Raw genomic sequence first — 22,105 nt, 5'->3', positions numbered from 1 at the left:
AAAATATAGCGTGTTTTTTATAAATCAGAGAGGATATATTCAGGCATTTAGACTCCAGTTATGTTATTTTTCTGTCATCTTTTTTTCTGCATGTGTTAATATGGTCTTTGATCATCCCTGTGGTTATTTACCCATTTTTAATTACTTGAATCTTTTCTCCCCTTGCAGTGAAAAATGTTATGCTTGCGAGGGTACTTTGCCCTTGTTGATTGTAAGAGTAAAAACACTATTTCTGAGCCTCCTAACCTCAGCCAGCTGTCTTGCAAATGTAATAGGTTTTTCTGAGATGAATACCTAATCTTTGTTGATTGTTAGTAATTATGAGGAGAATCTAACAATTGTGTGCAGTATTCCAGCTCTGACCACTTTGAAGCTATTTGTGGAGAATACACAAAACCTGATGAAATCTTTTTTTTCTTTTTTCTGATACTCTCCTATGTCTCAGGCATGTCCAGATCAGCAATGAGTCAGCAATTGACTTCTACAGGAAGTTTGGCTTTGAGATTATTGAGACAAAGAAGAACTACTATAAGAGGATAGAGCCAGCAGATGCTCATGTGTTGCAGAAAAACCTCAAAGTCCCTTCTGGCCAGAATGCAGATGTGCAAAAGACAGACAACTGAACAAATTAGAAATGAACTTTCTTGCACTTGCTTGTCGCCAAATAAAAGAGAGGCCCATTGATTTTTTTCCCCCCTCTTTCTTTTCCCCCTCCCTTCTTGTTCTTGTTTGTCCTCCTTTCTTTTTCTTTCCTCTAAAAAAGGTTTAATACTTCCAAGGACTTTAAAATTAATCATGTTTGGATTGTTTTCGTTTTCTTATTTTTGTGAGGTGGTTTGATTGTAGGAAGGAGGAGGTATAGATCTGTTTGGTTTCAGAGTTAAGATATATATGGTCCCAAAAATTTGGGTGTCAGTGTCAATTTTTTTTTTTTAACGTCCTGCTTTCACATTGAAGGGCAGACCCTACAAAATGTTGTATATACCAGAAGACAAAAAGAAACAGCAGCAATATCTTGTTCTCTAATTCAAAGACAAGTGTAGTGTGTTTGTGGTACTTTGGGTTTTTCAAGACTGTGGGATACTAATCCCTAGACATTGCCTTCACTCCACCTTTTGTCCTTCTGAGTGTTGTCTCAGGAGTTGGACCATTGTTATCCTTGTAAGAAGTACTAAGCTTATTTTGTTTTTTTAAGCAGTTATTTCTTTCTTCCTCGCTGAGGGTGGGTGGGACAGTTTGGGTAGGTAGTGTTTTACTTTGGTCTCAGTATTTGAGTTAAACTGCTTTTTGCTAATGAGTGGACTGGTTGTTAGCAGGTTTATTTTTCCTGCTGTTGATTGTTATTAGTGGCATTAACTTTTAGAGTGTGGCTGGTGAGATTAATTTTTTTTAATATCCCAGCTAGAGATATGGCCTTTAACTGACCTAAAGAGGTTTGTTGTGATTTACTTTTTTTTCCTGTCCTTTTTCTTCAGTAAACCCACAATAGTTAGTCTAACCTTAAAAATGGGAGTTGATGTCCTTATAGGTCAATACCCCTAAAGATAAACCTGAAGCAGGTATTGTCTCTTGGACATATTAAAAAAAACCTAAAAGGAAGCTTAGATGGACTCGTGGCACAATAAGTGCATTTAATGTCAGCTAATGTAGACTGTTAAAAGCGTGGCCATGGAGCATTTGATTATATAAGAAAGAATATCTAGACAGTATTTTTGAGAATAACATAGCTGTGCTACTGCTTATCTGTTGGAGAACATCCCAGATTTGCTTATTTTCTGTGCCTGTGATAATGAGTTTAAGGATTTGGGGGAGGGGGAATTGTTAAACATATTGCTTCCGTTCTTGGAAAAGTAGAAGTTCAGAAGTGTTAATAACGTAAATGTCACTGTGACCTCCTCTACTGATGGGACTGGTTTATGCCAGATCATTTTCTGGCACATAGGGAGTGGCTTGGACAGGTTGATAACTTTTTGTAAGATAGGAGACATCTGAAATTTTCATGTTTTTCTCCATAGCCCCTTATCCAATATTTAAAATTTTCTAGATTGCCAATACTGGTGGCCCATGAAATGTTCTCATTAGACTTTAAAACAATGCACGGGGCTTGAATTTTCTTGTCATTTGACTTTAAAAGGAAGTTTGACTCATAATATTTATCCTTATGTAAATTCTGGTAATAGAAATCTCATCTCTCCAAATATGTTAAATGACAAAATTATTTTACACAATGTTTATGCACATTTTATAATCTTGAGAATGTGAAAGTACAAAGTACAATAGACTTCAGCAGTCTTAATTGAGTGCCAAGAGTAATACAGGAAAAGGAAGATAGTTGAATGAGTTTATAGGATTTGAATCTTAAGGTAGTAAAAATGTAGAAAGACCATGCTGGTTTCTTGGGCATCAGTTTCTTCGGCAGTCCAAATATAAGCTTAGAAAAAAAGTTAGCATTAAGCACCTTTACCTTCATGGATAAGCTTCAGCTTGCTCTTGCCAAGAGAAGAGTGCTTGAGTTACAGAAGGCATACTTAGTTTGAAGAATTCAGCCTTTTTGTAAACTTCCAGATATCAGAATAGATTTTGATATATAAGTGAGTTTTCTGAGATGACACTGCCTCTATTTCTATAACCATTTCACCAGGACTATCTAATCAGTCCTATGAATGTATCCCTAAATGTGGTTATTGAAAACTGAATAGCTGCCTCATGACAATTAAGTACATGTTATTTAAGGAGGGGAAAAAAATTAAATTTTGAACTGAGTATGTAGGCTCCCTATCATTATAGTTTCTTTTTCCACAGTAGACAATGACTTTACCTAAATTGTATGTTTGAAAAGGTTTGTCGTACATCAGACTTGTTTGGAAAGGGTTAATTGTCCTACATCAAACTTGTATTAAGTAATTCCATCCATTTAAGGAAGAGGAGGATGTAGAAGCTGGGCACTAATTCACATGCCTGTGAGTCAGTAAAGACTCAAGTAATGTCCCATGTTGAGTTCGTTATTTTGGAACATAAAAATTGTTGAGGTAAAACAATTAACTGGAAGATCAGAGGATATATCCATCGTATTTTTTAGGACAGATAGTTTTTACTATAGGGCAAATAGGTAAAAATTATCCTTATGGTAATTGCATTTAGGTTCTAAAGAAAAGAATCTCCAGAGAAATCTATGCAATATATAATTTGTCCAGACTAGTTTTCATTTGGGGAAAGAAGTTCTAAAATATCCCCAAAGCAGTTTACTCATCAATTGAAAGTCCTCCAAAAATAGAACTATTGGGAAACCGTGGTTTGTGGGGTGGAAAAGAAAAGCTCCCTCAGTTTTTTGGAGGGAATAACTTAAAAATACTTAAATGGCTAAGTTTACTTGGTGCAGTTAAAAATTAAACTTGTTGATTTTAACATTGCTGTTACATCTGAAATAAACTTATGTGATGTTCTGGTAGTAATCTATGATGTCTGGTAAATGTCAAAGAAAACCCTGCAGTGTGTTGAATACTGAGATCAGCAGTTATATGTAGTCATTGTTTACTCTTGGCTATACTGTTTTATTTACTTTAACATTTCTTTAAGATTTAACTTAAAACATTAAAATAGGCCAAGTGCAATCCAGGCCTCTTAATTCAGACCTTTTGGAACTTGCTGGGAATACTGCTGAGTATCTGCAATTCTGTCCCAGTGAGAGAAAAAATAAGATCCAAGGAGAGGTCTTACTGCTGGGAAGTTTTAAATGTAATTGTTAAAAACAACTGACACTTTAAGCTATGCATGTAATGTATATTCAAAATTTTTTCTTTTTTTAGCAGTGAGGAAGGAGCTCAGTAGTTGAGTGAGTTGGGAATGGCTTAAATTTTTTCTGAATACCAGAGAAACATGAATTTAAAATTTTGTTATTAACAAATTAACTCACTGTCTTAGAAGTGTTGTAATTAGAATTTTGCTCATTCAGGAAACAACGGGTGATCTTTGCCCAGTGTATCTTTAATTATCATTGTGTGGTACATCCCAAAATTTAGCAGCTTAACCACAAACATGTATGGTCATCCACAGTTTCTGAGTCAGGAATCCAGGAGCATCTTAGCTGGGTGGTTCTGGTTTGAGGTATCATCAGGTTGCTGTGAAACTCAGCCAGGGCCACATCATTGAAGGCTTGATTAAGGCTGGAGAAGCGACTTCTAAAATGACTCGCTCCACTGGAGGGACTCAGTTTTTCACTATATGGGTGTCTCTCCAAGGCTACCTGGGTGCCAAGTGGTGTCTGGCTACCCTCAGAGCAAGTGATCTACGAGAGTCCGTAGAAGCCATATTCTTGTATGACCTATCTCCAGAAGCGACATACTATTTATTTCTGCCATATTCTGTTGGTCACACAGACCAACCACTGTACCATCCCGCTACAGTATGGAAAGGGAATACACAAGGATATAATTAGCAGGAGGTGGGGGTCAATGTGGACCTCCTACAACATTATGCTTAGAGAAAATGTTGGGTTTTGTTGACAACCAAGGCAAGGTAGTTGGAAAGCTGTTATCTTAACTCTGAAGGTTTAGTTTCCTAAGTGAGGGTTAGAAAACACCAATTTACCATTCAGAGTATAAAAGAAATAGGAAGTGGGCTTAAAAGTTCTAATGGCTGAGTTTGGCCAGGGTGAGGCATACAGTAATTTGTCTCGGTGATAGTGCTTTACTAGCTAGGTGATTTGAACATTCCTGAGTTGGGTACTGCAGTAGTAAGGAGTGGTGAGCCTGTAAGAATTTTCAGGGAATAAATCGTAGCAGAGGGTCCTGAATTGGATTTCCCCTACAAGGCTATACCATAGGAATTTAGTCCTAGTTTATTATACAACCAAGTAACAGACATGGGAAAAAAGGGCTTGAGTCAGATTTTTAAATATAGGTGTAGTGATCTTGATAAAACATTTGAGGAATGTGAGGTCAGAAATTAATCCGTTACTGGGATAGAGATTCTCAACCTTTCCAATTTTCGAAAACACTTGATTTCTTAGGTAAAAAAAATAAAAATGTTTAGAATCAAAGTTTACTCCAGGAATAGTTGGGAGCATAAAGTTATTATGAAGCAGTCACTACTTAAACAGCATAGAATTTACTTTTTTTTTTTTTAATCTCTACGCCCAACATGGGACTTGAATTTATAACCCCCAAGATCCAAGAGTTGCATGCCCTACCAAGTGAGCCAGCCTGGCACCCTCAGCATAGGATTTAAATCTCGAAGAATTAATGGCCTGTTTTATTAATTTCTAATGAGATCTTAAATCCACCATTTGGGATGGGAGTATTTTGCAGTTTGTGAACTTTGATACTTCTGATTACTGAAACTAATTTACCACAAAGTTCTCTATAAAGATTTGAACAATCTTTTGAATGCTATTTGTCACTAGCAATCTCCTACACTAAAGTATGCTAAAACTGTTAGGTACAACATGCAGGTGAAATTTGAATACACAACTTGAAATAATTTGTATATATAACAATAAAATCCAGTAGGGTGAGGGCTGTAGTATAGCACACTCAAAGCAGTGTCACAACTTTCTTCTCACCATCTTCCTGTGTGAGAAAGTTACCTGCCTTTTGCTGATATAAAAGTTAGAAATTGTTCTGCAGATTAATATTGAGCACCTACTATTGTAAGCTCTTAGGAATATGTGAGTAAGCTAGGCAAATAAAGGCTTGCCTCTACTAAAATAATGAGCAGAGCCTCCAGGGATGTTGACTTTATCTTAACTTTGGAAGGAACTTGGTGGAGACAAATATTCCCTACACTGACTTGCTTTCTCATAACATTGATTTGAGTAAAAACAAGAAACCTAATTCCCATAGAAGGGCTGAGACTAAAAGTACAAGAGGGAGTGCGAAAGAGGAATATGCAACAGAAACCATTGAATTTACTTTGTAGAGGTTCTGCTTGTACCCCTGGACTCACACTATCCCAGTCTAAACTTCCTTGAGGAAGCTACAATTTAGAAACAGCACACTAGCTCAAAACTGGTATCTTAGCGGGAGATCATACGGTCAACCAAATTAGCAATGACCTACACAGTTTGACCTTTTGCACCAGAATCCAAAGTGTAAACTTCTGCATCCCTAGGTCTCCATCATTTTGGTTTTTGATCTCTAACAGACTTCTTCCCCTAATGATGGATATTAGGAATGACCACCTATTGGGGACTTTTTATTTATTTGGTTGTGGTTAAAACACTGTTAACTCCTGCAGTTGTAATTACCACAACTATCCCATACTTACTGGCTTTCCCTTTTCTTGCCAAATACTTCTGCCTACGAAGAATTTTCCAGGGTCTTCACTCTAAATCGAAATTCAGCTAATAATATGAAACCTGGGGCAAATTCAGGGCATGGTTCCTGGATTGTTGTCAGTCTTTAAAGTTTAAAAAAATAAAGTGCTCCTTATAGGGCTAAGTTACACTGCCTTACATGAGATTTGGTCAGGGAGTGTACCCACAATGGGTCAGTCACTAACAATAGAGAAATGAAAATGATGGGCATGGCCCTGTATCCTCATAATCTTTAACAGTCTGGTAGGGAACAAACATTTAGACGCCATGACATAGTATGTTGGAATGGGAGGTATAATACATTTTATAGAATCTTGGGGAGAACATTTAAGACAATTTGACTTTGGTTCTCAGTACAAAATGACTATTGTTAATATTGTTCTTTTTACACAGGTTAAAAAAAAGATAATCACTGTAAATGCTATAAAGCTTTGGAATTGAAGAACCTACGATATCTTAGCAACATTTTAATACAGAACCAACTAAGTTTGATAAAATCTAGACACAAGGGGCGCCTGGGTGGCACAGTTGGTTAAGCCTCTGACTCTTGATTGCAACTTGGGTCATGATCTCAGGATTGTGAGGTCGAGCCCCGTGTTGGACTCTACACTCAGTAGGGAGTCTGCTTGAGATTCTCTCTCTCCCTCTCCCTCTGCCCCTCCCCCCTGCTCTAAAATAAAAATAAATTTAAAAATAAACAGAGGTGCCTGGGTGGCTCAGTCGGTTAAGCGTTGCCTTTGGCTCAGATCGTGATCTCAGGTCCTGGGATCGAGTCCCACATCAGGCTCCCTGCTCAGCGGGGAGCCTGCTTCTCCCTCTCCCTTTGCCTGCTGCTCCCCCAGCTTGTACTCTCTCTGTCAAATAAATAAATAAATAAACATTAAAAAAATAAATAAAAGCTAAACACAAGTATCAAGAGCATTCTGTCAGCACTCAGCAGCTGGAAAATGAAAACTCACAAAGGAGGAGTAAATTAGTAAAAACTATGAGTTTATACAAGACATGAAGTTCCTTTGGAACTTCTGAGAGAATTAATGGAAGAGAAGGTAATGTTATATACAACATTCATGGATGTAAAGAGTATAAAGTGCCTCTAAAAACGTCTGCAGAACAGTGAAGTCCAACAATATTCTGGCAGGTGTATCCTCTGAGGAAATTACAGAAATGACAAAGTTTTTAAAAATATGGTCAGATTTACACAGAATTACAAATGTATGTAGTAAAAAAAAAGACTGGAAAATAAGACAACTTTATTTAAAGAGCTCGTATTTAACAAAAACATTAAGATCTTAATAACTTACAGAAGAAACTCACAAAAGAAATATATGATGGGATAGGGGATTCTAATAAATACGCAATTTATTAAAAAAAAAAAAAAAAAAACAACTATGGCCAGGCCTAACCCTACTTACTTGCAGTGGATTCATTCATTGGATTAACATTTATTCAAAGTTTACCATGTATCAGGCACTGATCAATGCTCCATACAAGTTATCTTATTTAATTCACACAGCAATCTCTGGTAGTAGGAACTTTCAATAGCTTAATTTTATAGCTTCAGAAACAGGCTTAGAGAAAGTAACTTTCTCAAGGTCACAACTAAGTTAAGGGACTGAGCTGGGATTAGTGTACATGTTTTGTGACTCCAAAGCCCAAGCCATAACCACTCACTACAGTTGGAGAAATTAATCTTACTGATATAATTACCAAGTTAGGGGAAGCCACTTGTGTAATAATGTTCACAGTGATTAACTGGAAGCAACCAAAATGCTGAATAAGGGGCGCCTGGGTGGCTCAGTGGGTTAAGCATCTGCCTTGGGCTCAGGTCATGATCCCAGCGTCCTGAGATCCAGCCCTGCATCAGGCTCCCTGCTAAGCGGGGAGTCGGCTTCTCCCTCTCCCTCTGCCACTCTCCCTGCTCATTCTCTCTCACTCTCTCTCAAGTAAATAAAATCTTTAAAAAACAACAAAACAAAAACAAAATGCTGAATAATAAGGGAACGTTAAAATATAGTATGTCAATATTACCTAGCTTTGAAAAATAATATGATTAAAGTGGAAAAAGGCAAGATATAAAATTGCACACAACAAAGAATAGATGAGACAGAAAACAAGCCAAGATGAAGCTTTAAACCCAAGCACATCAATCATGACATTGAATGTAAATAGTTTACATGCCAATTAAAAGGCAAAGATTCTTCATACTGGGTATTAAAAAAACAAAACAAAAAAAGCTCTCTATAAGAAACCCACTTTATGCGGCGCCTGGGTGGCTCAGTTGTTAAGCGTCTGCCTTCAGCTCGGGTTGTGATCCCAGGGTCCTGGGATCGAGCCCCACGTTGGGCTCCCCTGCTCGGCGGGAAGCCTGCCTCTCCCTCTCCCGCTCCCCCTGCTTGTGTTCCCTCTCTCGCTGTCTCTCTCTGACAAATAAATAAATAAAATCTTTAAAAAAAAAAAAAGAAAAAGAAACCCACTTTATAAGGGGTGGCAGAGTCGGTTAAGTGTCTGACTTGGTTTCAGCTTAGGTAGTGATCTCAGGGTCCTGAGCTCGAGCCCCACCTCAGGCTCCATGCTCAGCATTGAGTCTGCTTGAGATTCTCTCTACCTGTCCCTCTGCCCCGCCCCTTCATGCTCTCTCGAATTCTCTCTCTCTCTCTCTCAAATAGATAAATAGATCTTTAAATATAAGTGAACCAGTAGGTTCACTTTATTTTTTTTTAAGGCTTTTTTCTTTTGAGAGTGTGTGCCTGTACGTGCAATGGGTCGGGGGAGGGGGCGCAGAGGGAGAGAGAGAATCTTAAGCTGGCTGCATGCCCATCACAAAACCCTATGCCTGGGCTTAGTCTCACGACCCTGGGATCATGACCTGACCTGAAATCAAGAGTCAGACACTCAACCCACTGAGACACCCAGCCTCCCCAGTACGTTAACTTTAAAGAGAAAAGGGTGGAAAAGATATACCATGTAAACACCTATCAAAGGAAAGCTGGAGTGGCTAAATTAATACCAAGGTAGATTCTGGAACAAAATTCATTTCCAGGGATAAAGGGGGATATTTATGATAAAAGAATCAATTCAGGGGCGCCTGGGTGGCTCAGTTGGTTACGCAATTGCCTTCGGCTCAGGTCATGATCCTGGAGTCCCAGGATTGAGTCCCTCATCGGGCTCCCTGCTTTGCAGGGAGTCTGCTTCTCCCTCCGACCCTGACCCCCTCTCATGCTCTCTCTCTCTCTCATTCTCTCTCTCTCAAATAAATAAATAAAATCTTAAAAAAAAAAAGAATCAATTCATCAGGAGAATATAATCTTCAGTGTACATGAACCTAATAACAGCTTCAAAATACATGAAGCGAAAACTGACAGGTGAAACAGACAAATCCACAAGTATAATTAGAGATTCCAAACTCCTGGTAAATGATAAGACAGGTAGATAGAAAATAAGTAAAGTTTAGAAGATGTGAATAACATTTTTAACCAATGACCTATCAACATGTACAGAATATTTCACCTATCAACATCAGAATATACATTCTTTCCAAGTGCACAAAGATTATTCTCCCAAATGGACCGTATCTTGGGCCATAAAAGTCACAATCCCTTTAAGAGAATTAATACCTTGCAAACCATGTTCTTTAACCACACCAGACCAAATCAATAGCTAAATTATTAATAGCAAATCTATCTGGAAAATCCCCCAAATATTTGGAAATTAAACAACCTGCTTCTGAATAACTCTTAAAAAATTGCAAGAGAAATTAGAAAAATTTTGAACAAAAGGAAAATGAAAACAATTTATTAGAACTATGAGATTAAACGAAAGAAGTGCCTAAAGGATCATTTATAGTATTAAATGTATTAATTATTAAATATTAGTAAATATTAACTTATTAATGTATTAAAATATTAAAGATCTTGACTCAAGAAAATAAGCTTCCACCTTAAGAAACTAGGAAAAGAAGAGCCAGTTAAATCTAACATGAGCTGAAGGAAGGACATAATAAAAAGCAAAACCCATAAAATTGAAAACAAAAACAATATAAAAAAATAAGGGGCACCTGGCTAGCTCAGTCGGTAGAGCATGTGATCCTTGATCTCTGGGTCATAAGTTCGAGCCTCATACTGGGCATAAAGTTTACTTTTAAAAAATTAAAAAATAGGGGCGCCTGGGTGGCTCAGTCGTTAAGCGTCTGCCTTCAGCTCAGGTCATGATCCAGGGTCCTGGGATCGAGCCCCACATCGGGCTCCCTGCTTCGCGGGAAGCCTGCTTCTCCCTCTCCCACTCCCCCTGCTTGTGTTCCCTCTCTCACTGTGTCTCTCTCTGTCACATAAATAAATAAAATCTTAGAAAAAATAAAAATTAAAAAAATTAAAAAATAAATCTTTAAAAAATAAAACCAAAAGCCACTTCTTTGAAAAAATAAAATTTATAAACCTTTCTTCTAGCCATACTGACCAAAACTGCCCCCCCAGACACACACAGGGAAGAAACAAATAACCAACCTCAGTAATTAAGGAGAGGGCACACCACTTGAGAACTTACTGACAATAAAAGGATAATAAAGGGATATTGCAAACAACTTTATTCAATAAATTCAACAACTTAGATGAAATGGACAAAATTCTTGAAAGACACAAATCACTCAGGGCACTCATGAAGAAATAGAGTCTAGCAGTTCTGCAAAAGGTTAAACAGTTACCATATGACTTAGCAATTTCATTCCTACTATATACTTAAGAGAAATGAAAACATGTCTACACAAAAAACTAGTACATGAATGTTTATAGCAGTATTATTCATACTAGCCAAAGAGTGGAAGCAACCCAAATGGCGATTAACTGGTGAATGAATAAACAAAATGTTCCTTATCCATACAATGGAATATTATTCAGCCACTGTGGGTAAATGGTATAGTATGTGAATTATAGCTCAAAAAGCTGCTACCAATATATATATATATATAATATTTTTTTAATAAGTAACTTGAATAGCTTTATATGTCTGAAAGAAATTGTAGTTAAAATCTTTTCCCATAGGGGTGTCCGGGTGGCTCAGTTGGTTAAGTGTCTGCCTTCAGCTCAGATCATGATCCCAGGGTTGTGGGACTGAGCCCAGCGTCGGGCTCCCAGCTCAGCGGGGAGCCTGCTTCTCCCTCTCCCCTCTGCAAGTGTGCTCTCTCTCTCTTTCTCTGTGTGTCAAATAAATAAATAAAATCTTTTTTAAAAAAATTCTTCCCACAAAGAAAATTTCAGGCCCAGATGGTTTGTCTTGTGAATTCTATCAAATATTTAAGGAGGAAATAATACACTTTTCAAGAAAACGGTGGAGGAAAGAATGTTGCCTAATTCATTTTATGAGAACAGCATTATACCAGTTATTGGTACCAATATACCATTATAAGAAACTTGTAAAACATTACAAGAAAACTATAGACTAATATTCCTCATGAAGACAGAAAAACCCTTTAAAAAAAACATAAGCAAATCAAATACAGCAATTTATTAAAAGGTTATATCCCGATCGATTAGTCCCAGGATTAAAAGGTTAATTTAACAATTGAAAATCAATTGGTGTAATTCATCATATTAACAAATTTAAAGGAAAAATGTGATTATCTCAGTAAGATGCAGAAAAAAGTATTTGACAAAATTCAACACTCATTCATGATAAAAACTTTAAGCCTATACCTACCATCATACTTAATCCAGTGAAAAACTGGATTTTATAGCTTTGACTGGGAAGGAAGCAGGATGACTGTTCTAACCCTTCTACAATACGGCAGTGGAAGCTCTAGCAGTCCAGTAAAACAAGAAAAAGAAATAATGAGCATGCAAATTGGATAAAAAGAAAGAAAATGGATTTTATGTGCACATGACATGATGAAGTAGAAATGCTACAATTTTTTTTTTTTTAAGGTACTAGAACAGGGGCGCCAGGGTGGCTCAGTCAGGTAAGCGTCTCCCTTTAGCTCAGGTCATGATCTCAGGGTCCTGGAACTGAGCTCTACGTCAGGCTCCCTGCTCAGTGGGGGAGCCCTCTTCTCCCTCTCCCTTTGCCCCTCTCCCCGGTTTGTGCTCTCTCTCTCTCTTTCAAATAAATAAATAAAATACAGCATTTAGTTTTTAAAAAACTACTAGAACTAATAAGTGAGTGTAACAAGGTCACAGGATACAAATATCAACTGTATTTTCAGCTATAACAATTAGAAATTGGAATTTAAAAGATAACATTAAAAAAATAAAAGGTAACATTTATAGTAGCATAAAATATGAGATATTTAGGGATAAATTTAACAAAAATATATGCAAGTCCTGGATACAGAAAGCTATAAAACACTCCTGAGAAAAATTTAAAAGATCCAAATAAATGGAGAGAGATAACATATGAATCCAAAGACTCAATATTAAGTTATAACTTCTTCCCAAATTGAATTATACATCACCCCCATCAAAATTTTAGCAGGCTTTTTTTTTTTAACTTGGCAAACTTAAGTCTATATGGAAATGCAAGGACCTAGAACAGTTGAAGCAATTTTTAAAGGAACAAGAAAACTGGAGGACTTATACTACTTGACTTCAAGACTTATAAAGCTTCAGTGACCAAATAATGTGATATTAGTGTTAAGATTGACAAATAGATCACTGGAACAGAAAAGAGTCCAGGAATACAAGCATACATCAATAGATTTTTGTCCAAGGTAGAAAGACAGCTCAAGAGAGGAATGATGGTCTTTATAATTGGTGCTGGAAAAACTGGATTTCCCAATGCAAAAACTAAATTTTGATCCGTACTTTCACAGTATACAATTAATTTAAAATACACTCTGGATCTAAAGATAAAACATAAAACCATAAAACTTCCAGAAAAAAAATAGGAGAAAAAAATCTGTGTGACCTTGTATTGGTTAAAGATTTCTTAGATATGACACCATAAATATGATCCATAGAAGAAGTAATTGATAAGTTGGACTAAAAATTAAGAATTACTATTTGAAAAATACTGCTAAGAGAATGAAAAGACAACCCAGGAACTAAGGGATTATACAGCATATCACATATCTGATAATATGTATCCAGAATATATAAAGAACTCTTGAAACTCAATAAATAACAACAACAACAACAAAAAACAGTAAAAAGGACCAAAGATTTGAACAGCACTTCACAAAAGGTAACAAATGGCTGATAAGTACATGAAAAGATGCTCAATATATTAGTCACCAGGGAAATGCAAATTACAGTCACAATGAAATAGTACTACACACCTATTAGAATGACTAAAATTTGAAAAGAATCACCATACTAAGTGTTGGCAAGGATATGGTACAATTCAAATTTCATACTCTCCTGGTAGGAAGATAAAATGGTACAACTTTGGAAAAACAGTTTGGCAGTATTTATTTATTTATTAATTTTTAAAGATTTTATTTATTTGTTTGTGAGAGAGAGAGAGAGAATGAGCAGGGGAAAGGAGCAGAGGGAGAAGGAGAGGCAGGCTCTCCACTGAGCAGGGAGCCCGATGCGGGACTCGATCCCAGGACCCTGGGATCATGACCTGAGCCGAAGGCAGACGCTTAGGCGACTGAGCCACCCAGGCACCCTATTTATTTATTATTTTTAATTGAAGCATAGGTGACATACAATATTACAATAATTTCAGGTGAACAACTTAGTGATTTGACATTTATATACATTAAGAAATGCTCACCATAATAAGTGTAACACCATCTGTCACCATAAAGTTATTACTATACTATTGACTATATTCCCTGTGCTGTACTTTTCATCCCCTTGACTTATTTATAACTGGAAATTTGTACCTTTTAATCCCCTTCACCTATTTCTCCCATTCACCCACCTACCTCCCCCCCTGGCAACTACCAGTTTGTTCTCTGTATGTTCGAGTCTGTTTCTGGTTTTTGTTGTTGTTGTTGTTGTTTGTTCATTTGATTTGTTTTTTAGATTCCACATATGAGTGAAATCATATGATATTTGTCTTTCTCTGTCTGACCTATTTTACTTAGCATAATACCCTCTAGGCCCACCCATGTTGTTGCAAATAGCAAGATCTCAGTTTTTTATGACTAAGTTTGTCAGTTTTTTAGAAAAGATACACTTACCATATGACTCAGCCATTCCACTGGATATTTACCCAAGTATTAACCAAGGAAAATGAAAGCAAATGTCCCTAGAAAGATTTGTGCACAAATGTTCTAGCATCTTTATTTGTAATAGTCAAAAATTACAAACAGTCCAGCTCTTCTCCAACCTGAATATAGATAACATATCCATACAATTGAATACTACTTAGCAACTAAACCTAATAAATTATTGATACATACAACAAAGTGGATGAATCTCAAAAAAATGGTATGCTGAATGAAAGAAGATGGACAAAAAAGAGTATACACTGAATGATTCCATTTACATAAAATTTTAGAAAATGAAAACGAATTATAGCAACAAAAAGCAGTTTAATGGTTGCCTGGAGAACAGGATGAGAGCAAGAGGAAGGAATTAATATGGAGCATGAGGAAATTTGAGGACAGGATGGATATATTATTTTTGATTGTGGAGATGGTTTCAAAGGTGTATATATATGTCAAAACTTACCACTGTTATACATTTTATTTATGTATTTATGTATTTATTTTTAATGTAAGCTCTACACCTAACATGGGGCTTGAACTCAGGACCCCAGAACAAGAGTTACATGCTCTACCGACTGAGCCAGCCAGGGGCCCCATCTTGTACATTTTAAATATGTTCAATTTGTTGGTCAGTCATAACCTCACCAAAGCTATTTTGTTTTTGATTTGTAAAATCACAGATGGGTGAAGATATTTGCACAGCACATATCGGAGAAAGGACTTTTTATCGAGAACATACAAAGAACTTTCACAATTCAGTAAGACAAGCATCCTGATTTAAAAGTGGGCTAATGATCTGAACACTTGGGGCGCCTGGGTGGCTCAGTCGTTAAGCGTCTGCTTTCAGCTCGGGTCATGATCTCAGGGTCCTGGGATGAGCCCCATATTGGGCTCCCTGCTCAGCGGGAAGCCTGCTTCTCCCTCTCCCTCTGCTCCTGCCCCCACTTGTGCTCTCTTCCCCCCCCCCCCTCAAATAAATAAATAAAATCTTAGATGCAACTGGCCAATAAAAAGGCAAAAATATTCTCAACATCACTAGTAATTAGAGAAATGCAAATTAAAATCACGAGGAACCACGCCATTCCCACTATAATGGCTGGAATTAAAAAGACTGACAATATCCAGGTTTGGTGATGATGTGGACTCTCTGGAATCTGCATACATAGCTGTTGAAAATCAACCACCCTGGAAAACAATTGGGCAGTTTCCACGGGAAATACGGAAGTAGATTTCAAGAGATGACCATTCACTTGCCTCTCTGCCATTTATTTCTGAAATCTTCCGAAAAGAAAACGCCAGCTTGGAGCCTCTGTCGCCCAGCGCGCAGATCAGCGTTCGGGTCTCTGAGGGAGACCCCACGGACCGGGCACCAAAGGGCGCGGTGCGCCCAGAAGTCGGGGAGAAGAGGACAGCACACAGCTCGTGTTCGCGCCCCACCAGGCCCCGCACTCGGGTTCCCAGGAAGGAGGCACATTGCACAGCCCCTGCCTCTGGGGACACGAAGGGGATAGGGGCAGAGCTGAGAGCAGCCCTGCGGAGCCGCAACCCCCCAGACCACGCCCGCCGGCGTGCTCTCAGCGTCCACTTTCCTAGTCAAACATCCCCAGCAATAGAGAAAAAGAGTTGTTAGGAAATGAAATTGAAGATGCAAGCAAGGGACTTGTACCTCATACAAACAGTCTTTCGGAGCCACTGAAGGGTCTTAAGTATGTGAGTGAAAACCAGAGTCACCCGGACCGTGTGAAAAATAGACTTGGCCTGGAGGCAGGGAGACCAGTTTCACTTGGCCACCGTATTTTATCACCAGTAAATGTACAGCAAACACATGCCACCTAGCCCGAAAATTGGACTGGTGCGGTTATTTGATGTCATCCTCTCCTATCCAGTGCAGTAAACCGATGTTGAATGCACAAAGCCAATAGAAAGATCTATGATTAGGATTTAAGCTTCAGCTAGGAATGAGGATAAAATTAAAAAGCTAACATTCGATCTTATCAAACAGAAACTCTTCTTATTTAACACTTCTAAATTGTGCTAGGAAGGCGTTCATGTGTTATTTTTAACAGTGGTCCAAAGAAACTCTTAAATTCTGTTTTCTTGAACCATCAAAACTGTTATTTTACTTTAGACTCGATAAACTGTAGTTGTTTAGAAAATCATACACACCCTAGATAGATATTTATTAACCAGAATAGTTTTAAGATTTTATTTATTTGAGAGAGACAGAGGGAGAGCAGGAGCGCGGGGGTGGGGGGTGGGGGTGGGGTGGAGGGGGTCGGTGTCAGAGGGAGTGGGAGAAGCAGGCTCCGGGCTGAGCAGGGTGCCTGTTGCTGGGCTTCATCCCAGGATCCCGGGATCATGACCTGAGCCAAAGGTAGCCGCTTAACGGACTGAGCCACCCAGGTGCCCCAACCAGAATAGTGTCTTAACAAGAATACCTTGTATTCTGATCACAGTGGAAATTATTTCCTACAGCTGGACATATTAATACTATAAAATTTCATGGAGGTGCTATTAGCATTACTATTAGGTTCTGAATTGTAGAGTCTTTCTCATCTGCAGCTTTGATTTGGTTGTGCTAAGTCCATTCAGAGGCTAATTAGAACTATATATGCCGAGATAGATGAAAATTTTAAAGAAAAAAAAGTGTAAAAGTTCCACAGTTTATAAGCAACGTTAACGGCTTTCCGTTTTATCATACTCTTTATAAACTGCTGTACAAACATTAAGATGCAGTTACTGTTTAACTTTACACTTTTTTCTCAATACAAGGTCAGCATCTTCTGTACACAGGCTCAAATAATTCCCATCGTGCCATGCCCTGTGTGCACCTTCTGGAAGTTACCTGGTCTGGCCCATGGACATCTAATATCTGGGACATTTCCAAACCTGGTTGTGGAAGCGCCTGGAAATCTTTCACTACCACTAGGTGGAGGACACCTGTTTCAGGAGGGGGAAGAGTTATGAAATACGAAGCGAAAAGAGGAAAAGGGAGTTATGACCACGTTTCCAGAGCTCCAAACCCATTTGGGAGTTAGGGGACCCTCAGGTCTCCATCCATTACTCGCTCGCTGCTCTACACCTCTCAGATGTAGGTCTCTAGGAACGCAAGCTTGACGTTCCCAACCCCATCCCCAATGCCACATACTGTTTTCCCCCAATTGGGAGGCCCCCAGGACATTTCTGAACACGGTCATCTCCAGTTCAAAGGAATCTGTGCTTTGTTGCAAATGAAGGATGACAGATTACCATATCCTACAAATTCGAGCATCGTCAGGTCGGCAACGATCTTCCAGGGAAAGGGCCGTCGGAGACGTCTGGATTCTCTTCTTCCCCACTTCTTGTGACGGAGGCATCATTCTCCTTCCTACCCTCTAAGCTAAGAGGAGCTCTCTAATCATTCCTGCAAGCCTCCCATGCCCTCTTCCTTTTCAGTTTTTCCACTTCCAAACTGTTGAAAGAGGTGACAAGCAGCGCAGAGAACAAGATACAAAATAGTTTCTAAAAACACCTCCTTTTCTAGGTTCTCAAGGCGTTCCCTTTAAGGAACCAGGCCCACCTCTCCCTCAGTCACCTACTGGCTTTTCTCGCTGCCTATCACTCTACCTTTAAGAATATTTCCTGTTCCTTCAACCCAACTTGCACACCTCCGCCCCCCGGCCCTCCTCATTGGGCCGCCCGAGGCCCGTTCACTCTTCGGTTTTCCCTCCATCTCCTCCCGCCCTCTAGCCTAGCGCATCGGCGTCCGGGTTCTGATTGGCTACCACGGCAGCCTCCCCGGGGCCGGGTTGGTGGGCTGAGTGGCAGGGGCGGGAGCGCGGCGCACTCAGGGTAGGCTGTTCGCGTGCCGAGCGGCGGCCGCGGGAGGGGCGGGGAGGGGCGGGGGGAGGGGGGCTGGGAAAGTTGAGGCCGCGCTGCCGCCGGGTCTCCGGCCTTGAGGGCTCGGGCTCGCAGCGGCGGCGGTGGCCGCAAGAAGAGGCGGCGGGGGCGGGGGGAGAGGAGGGCCTGGGCCCGCGCTCCCCCAGCCCCAGAGGAGCAGGCGGCGGCCGCGGACGGAGAGATTCGCCCGAGCGGTCGGACACCCCTGCCGTACCCGCTTGGGATCATGACCCAGGCGGGGGTCGCCGCTGCCGCCGCGGCCGAGACCGCGCAGCCCGCCGGTGAGTGACTGCGGGAGGGGGCCGCTGACAGCCAGGGCGGGGGGCGGGGGCCGGGGCTGCGGGGGCGGCTCCGGGGGGCGGCTCCGGGCTCTGCTCCACCCACCCCCTCCCGGTCCCGGAGACGAGGGCTGCTCAGAGTGTGTTTCCTTCCTGGGGACCCCTGAGTGCAGAGCCCGGTGGGGTGCGAGCGTGGGCGCTGTGCCTGCCCCTCTTCTCCCCGACCTCCGGCGCCCCGCGCCCCCTGGTGCCAGGCGGGTGGGGGACTCGCGCTGCGGCCCGGCCCCCAGATACGCGCGGGGCGAGAGAGGCTCCACGCTGCCCTGGGTGCATAAAGACCCGGGCATCCAGGTTCACACCGGATGGCCTTTGCCTGCCTCCTTCACCTTTTCCTGTCTCCTTCGTCCCCTCTTCTTTCCTTGCTCTCTGATTTTTCCTCGGACCCACTGGTCAGACTCATGCGACTTGCTTTTTAAGTCTTACCCTATAGTCAGAGAGTTAGGTTTGCGTTTTCTTTTTAGAAGCTTTTCTTTTCCTTTTTAAATAGGATCGGTACAAGCGAATGGTCAGCTCTTGAAATCTGGCTCCATATTTCTTTTTCATGTTTCACATTTTGATTGTTGGATTTTCCTGTACTCACTGCCCCCTCCCCGCCCCACGGTTCCGTTGGGATATGGTCTTTCGAGTTTATCAACTTTATCTGCAAATAAGAAACTGCACAAACCTACCTATGTGTGTGCTATGGGCTTCCAACTTATGTTCTCCACACCATTTTTACCGTTAAGTAGATGTAGTGACCTAACACCACCAGAAATAAGATAGTTGTGGCTAACTTAATTTCGCATAAAGAAGACAGTTGCTTACCTATAAGCCAAGTACACATTTCCTGAATAGGCACTTTGGTGAGTAACATGGACCCTGAAGCATATTTGCTTTTTCTTTAAAAACAAGTGAGCAAACCAACCAGCCTGCTTTTTGAAGGATCAACAGGCTGTCATACTCTCTAAACATCTTGATGATTTTTTTTTCCCCACAAACACTGGTTAATGTAGCACAGAGTTATTGTATGGGATACATTTGTTGTTTCCCTTTTATTTGTGAAGTATTCTGACAGTATTTGTCACAAAATAATCAAAGTACTTTGTAATCATTGCACATCTGAAACCAAGAATAGTATATAATGTCTCTGGTACTACAAGAATGAATACTTAATCTCACATTTTGCTGTGGCCTAAGTAATGAGACTCTTGTATATGTAGGTATTACACTCTCTCTATATTTAAAAGAGAAATTTTGTAAAATCCAAACATGGATGCAGCCTAGAACATTCCTTAATGTGGAAACACTTCACTGCAGGGTTATAAGGGCAGCGTAGGATTGAAATATTTATTTTCTAAGTTAGTTGTCTGTAGGACATCATGGAAATAAAATTCTAAGTTTCAGACTGTGCAGTCAATGGACCCGTCATGTGGAGAGAAATTGATGGGTTATTTTCTAATTTTCAGAGCTTAACATTGTCAACAAGGGAAAAGAAACACTAAGAAAACAGAATGTTTAACTCAGGTTAGAAGATAAGCTTCAACAGGTAATCAGCTGCCAGAGGTATAATTTTTAAAGTTCCCCAGGTGTTTCTATTTAGCAGGCATGGTTGACAACTACTGAGTCTAGAACAGTGTCCAAGCCACTAGGCTTGTGTTCCAGGCTCTGCTAAATCAGGCCTTCATTCGTGTGTCCAGTTTTTACGCAGTGCTTCCAAATCCTTGGACCTCCTCACGGTCCCACAACTGTGTAGTTCAGATCTCTGCTTTTGTTAATGACATTGGTCTTTCTCAGCATATGGACAGCCCTCCCTGTGCTCCTCTCCCCACCGATGATAGTTCTAACTCTACTTTTATGAAGGTTTTCCTAATAGCTCTCTCTAACTCTTAGTGATCGGCTCCCTTTGAACTTTATGCCATATATTGTTTAAAAGCATCCTTTTATACTTATACCATGTGGTGGTTTAATTTCTTTTGTGTATGTGTTTCATTACTCTCAAGCTCAACAGCAAAGCGTATTTTACTTTTTGGCTCTTCTACAGTGGTTTGCTATGAGTTGGATTGGTTTGCTTTGGAATCCTTCTGACCCTGCTTGCAACCCTAGTTTCAGGTTTGATTCTATTTCAGATGTTTCTGTTGTAGCTTTCTCACACCTTGACTTGCATTGAATCCATGTATGGATGTCAGTGTCTTCCATATCTTTTCCTGATTTCTTCAGTAGGTTAATTATTTTCTCCTCTGTGGCCTCATAACATCTTGTACTTATTTCTGGGTTAAAGCTAATCACATTGCCAAAGGTATGTGTTTATCCACCTTTTCCACCAGACGCTACCTAGAACCTCCATGTTGAGCAACTCCTGTGGTATGTTTCACGTTGTATTCTATTTTTTTTTTTAAGATTTTATTTATTTATTTGACACAGAGAGAGAAAGAGAGTGCACAAACGGGGAATGGCAGAGGGAGAGGGAGAAGCAGCCTCCCTGCGGAGCAGGGAGCCCGATATGTGGGACTCATCCCAGGACCCCGGGACCATGACCTGAGCCAAAGGCAGTTGCTTAACCGACTGAGCCACCTAGGCACCCCTCTCTTTTTTTTTTTTTGAAGTAGGCTCCACATCCATCACATTGTATTCTTAGATACCATTGCAGCATGGCAAAGCTGCAACCCCCAACATAGGAACTGTGTTCTCTAAATCTTTGTAATTTTATTTATTTATTATTTTTTTTAAAGATTTTATTTTTAAGTAATCTCTACACCCAACATGGGGTTTGAACTTACAACCCTGAGATCAAGAGTCGCATGCTCTACCGACTGAGCCAGCCAGGCGCTCCTATCTTTGTGATTTTAGGACCTAACGTAGCACTTCTCATTCATAGGGACTTAATAAATGTTTGTTGAATGAGTAAATGACTGCCATGTTATATATCATGCAGAGATAGCCCTGTACATCTTTAGCATAGGTTGATTTGACATTGATTGCTTTGCTATTAAATATTTTTGTGTCTTCTATTATGAATTTGTTAAGGGTTAGTGGAAGTTAAGTAATTATGGTTGCGGCAGACCCCTTAAACTTGTAATCTTACTTCCAATATGCGTGGGGATATATAGCTTGAGTCTTTTACTCTGAGCTCTAAAGGTTGACTCTTGTTATCCATAAAATATTTGTGGAACTCTCACTAAGAGAAAAGCTTTTAACTGTCCAATTGGATAATTTTTCTTTTTCTCATTAAATTTTCCATATGAGTACAATTGTACTACTTCAGAAGGCCAGATCTTTTAATTAGATCGGTAGAGCATGATAAATTGCTCCTATTAATGTGCTAATACTCTGTTTTAAATTCAGTTCATCAAGTATTTATTGAGTGCTTACCATGTGCCTAATACTTGTAGGTGCTAAAGAGTACAGAAATAGTAAACATTGGGAACTCAGCTCTTTTTTTTTTTTTTAAGA

At 39.8% G+C, this 22,105-nt stretch overlaps 2 protein-coding genes across 4 annotated transcripts in view; both read left to right on the top strand.

Moving 5' to 3' along the window:
- Positions 1–3,448, top strand: part of NAA50 (N-alpha-acetyltransferase 50, NatE catalytic subunit) — a 28,532-nt gene extending 25,084 nt beyond the window's left edge. For both annotated transcript variants that reach the window (XM_032406558.1, XM_032406557.1), the window contains exon 5: positions 446–3,448. In XM_032406558.1, coding sequence (XP_032262449.1) covers positions 446–623 — 178 coding nt within the window. In that variant the 3' untranslated portion in view covers positions 624–3,448. The remainder of the gene's footprint in view (positions 1–445) is intronic.
- A 14,896-nt stretch (positions 3,449–18,344) lies between these two features.
- Positions 18,345–22,105, top strand: part of USF3 (upstream transcription factor family member 3) — a 50,307-nt gene continuing 46,546 nt past the window's right edge. For both annotated transcript variants that reach the window (XM_032406548.1, XM_032406546.1), the window contains exon 1: positions 18,345–18,619. The gene's annotated coding sequence lies outside the window, so the exon portion shown is untranslated. The remainder of the gene's footprint in view (positions 18,620–22,105) is intronic.

Source organism: Phoca vitulina, unplaced genomic scaffold (assembly GCF_004348235.1).
Source record: "Phoca vitulina isolate PV1807 unplaced genomic scaffold, GSC_HSeal_1.0 scaffold8, whole genome shotgun sequence".
NCBI lineage: Eukaryota > Metazoa > Chordata > Mammalia > Carnivora > Phocidae > Phoca > Phoca vitulina.
This window is presented reverse-complemented; position numbering and strand designations above follow the sequence as displayed.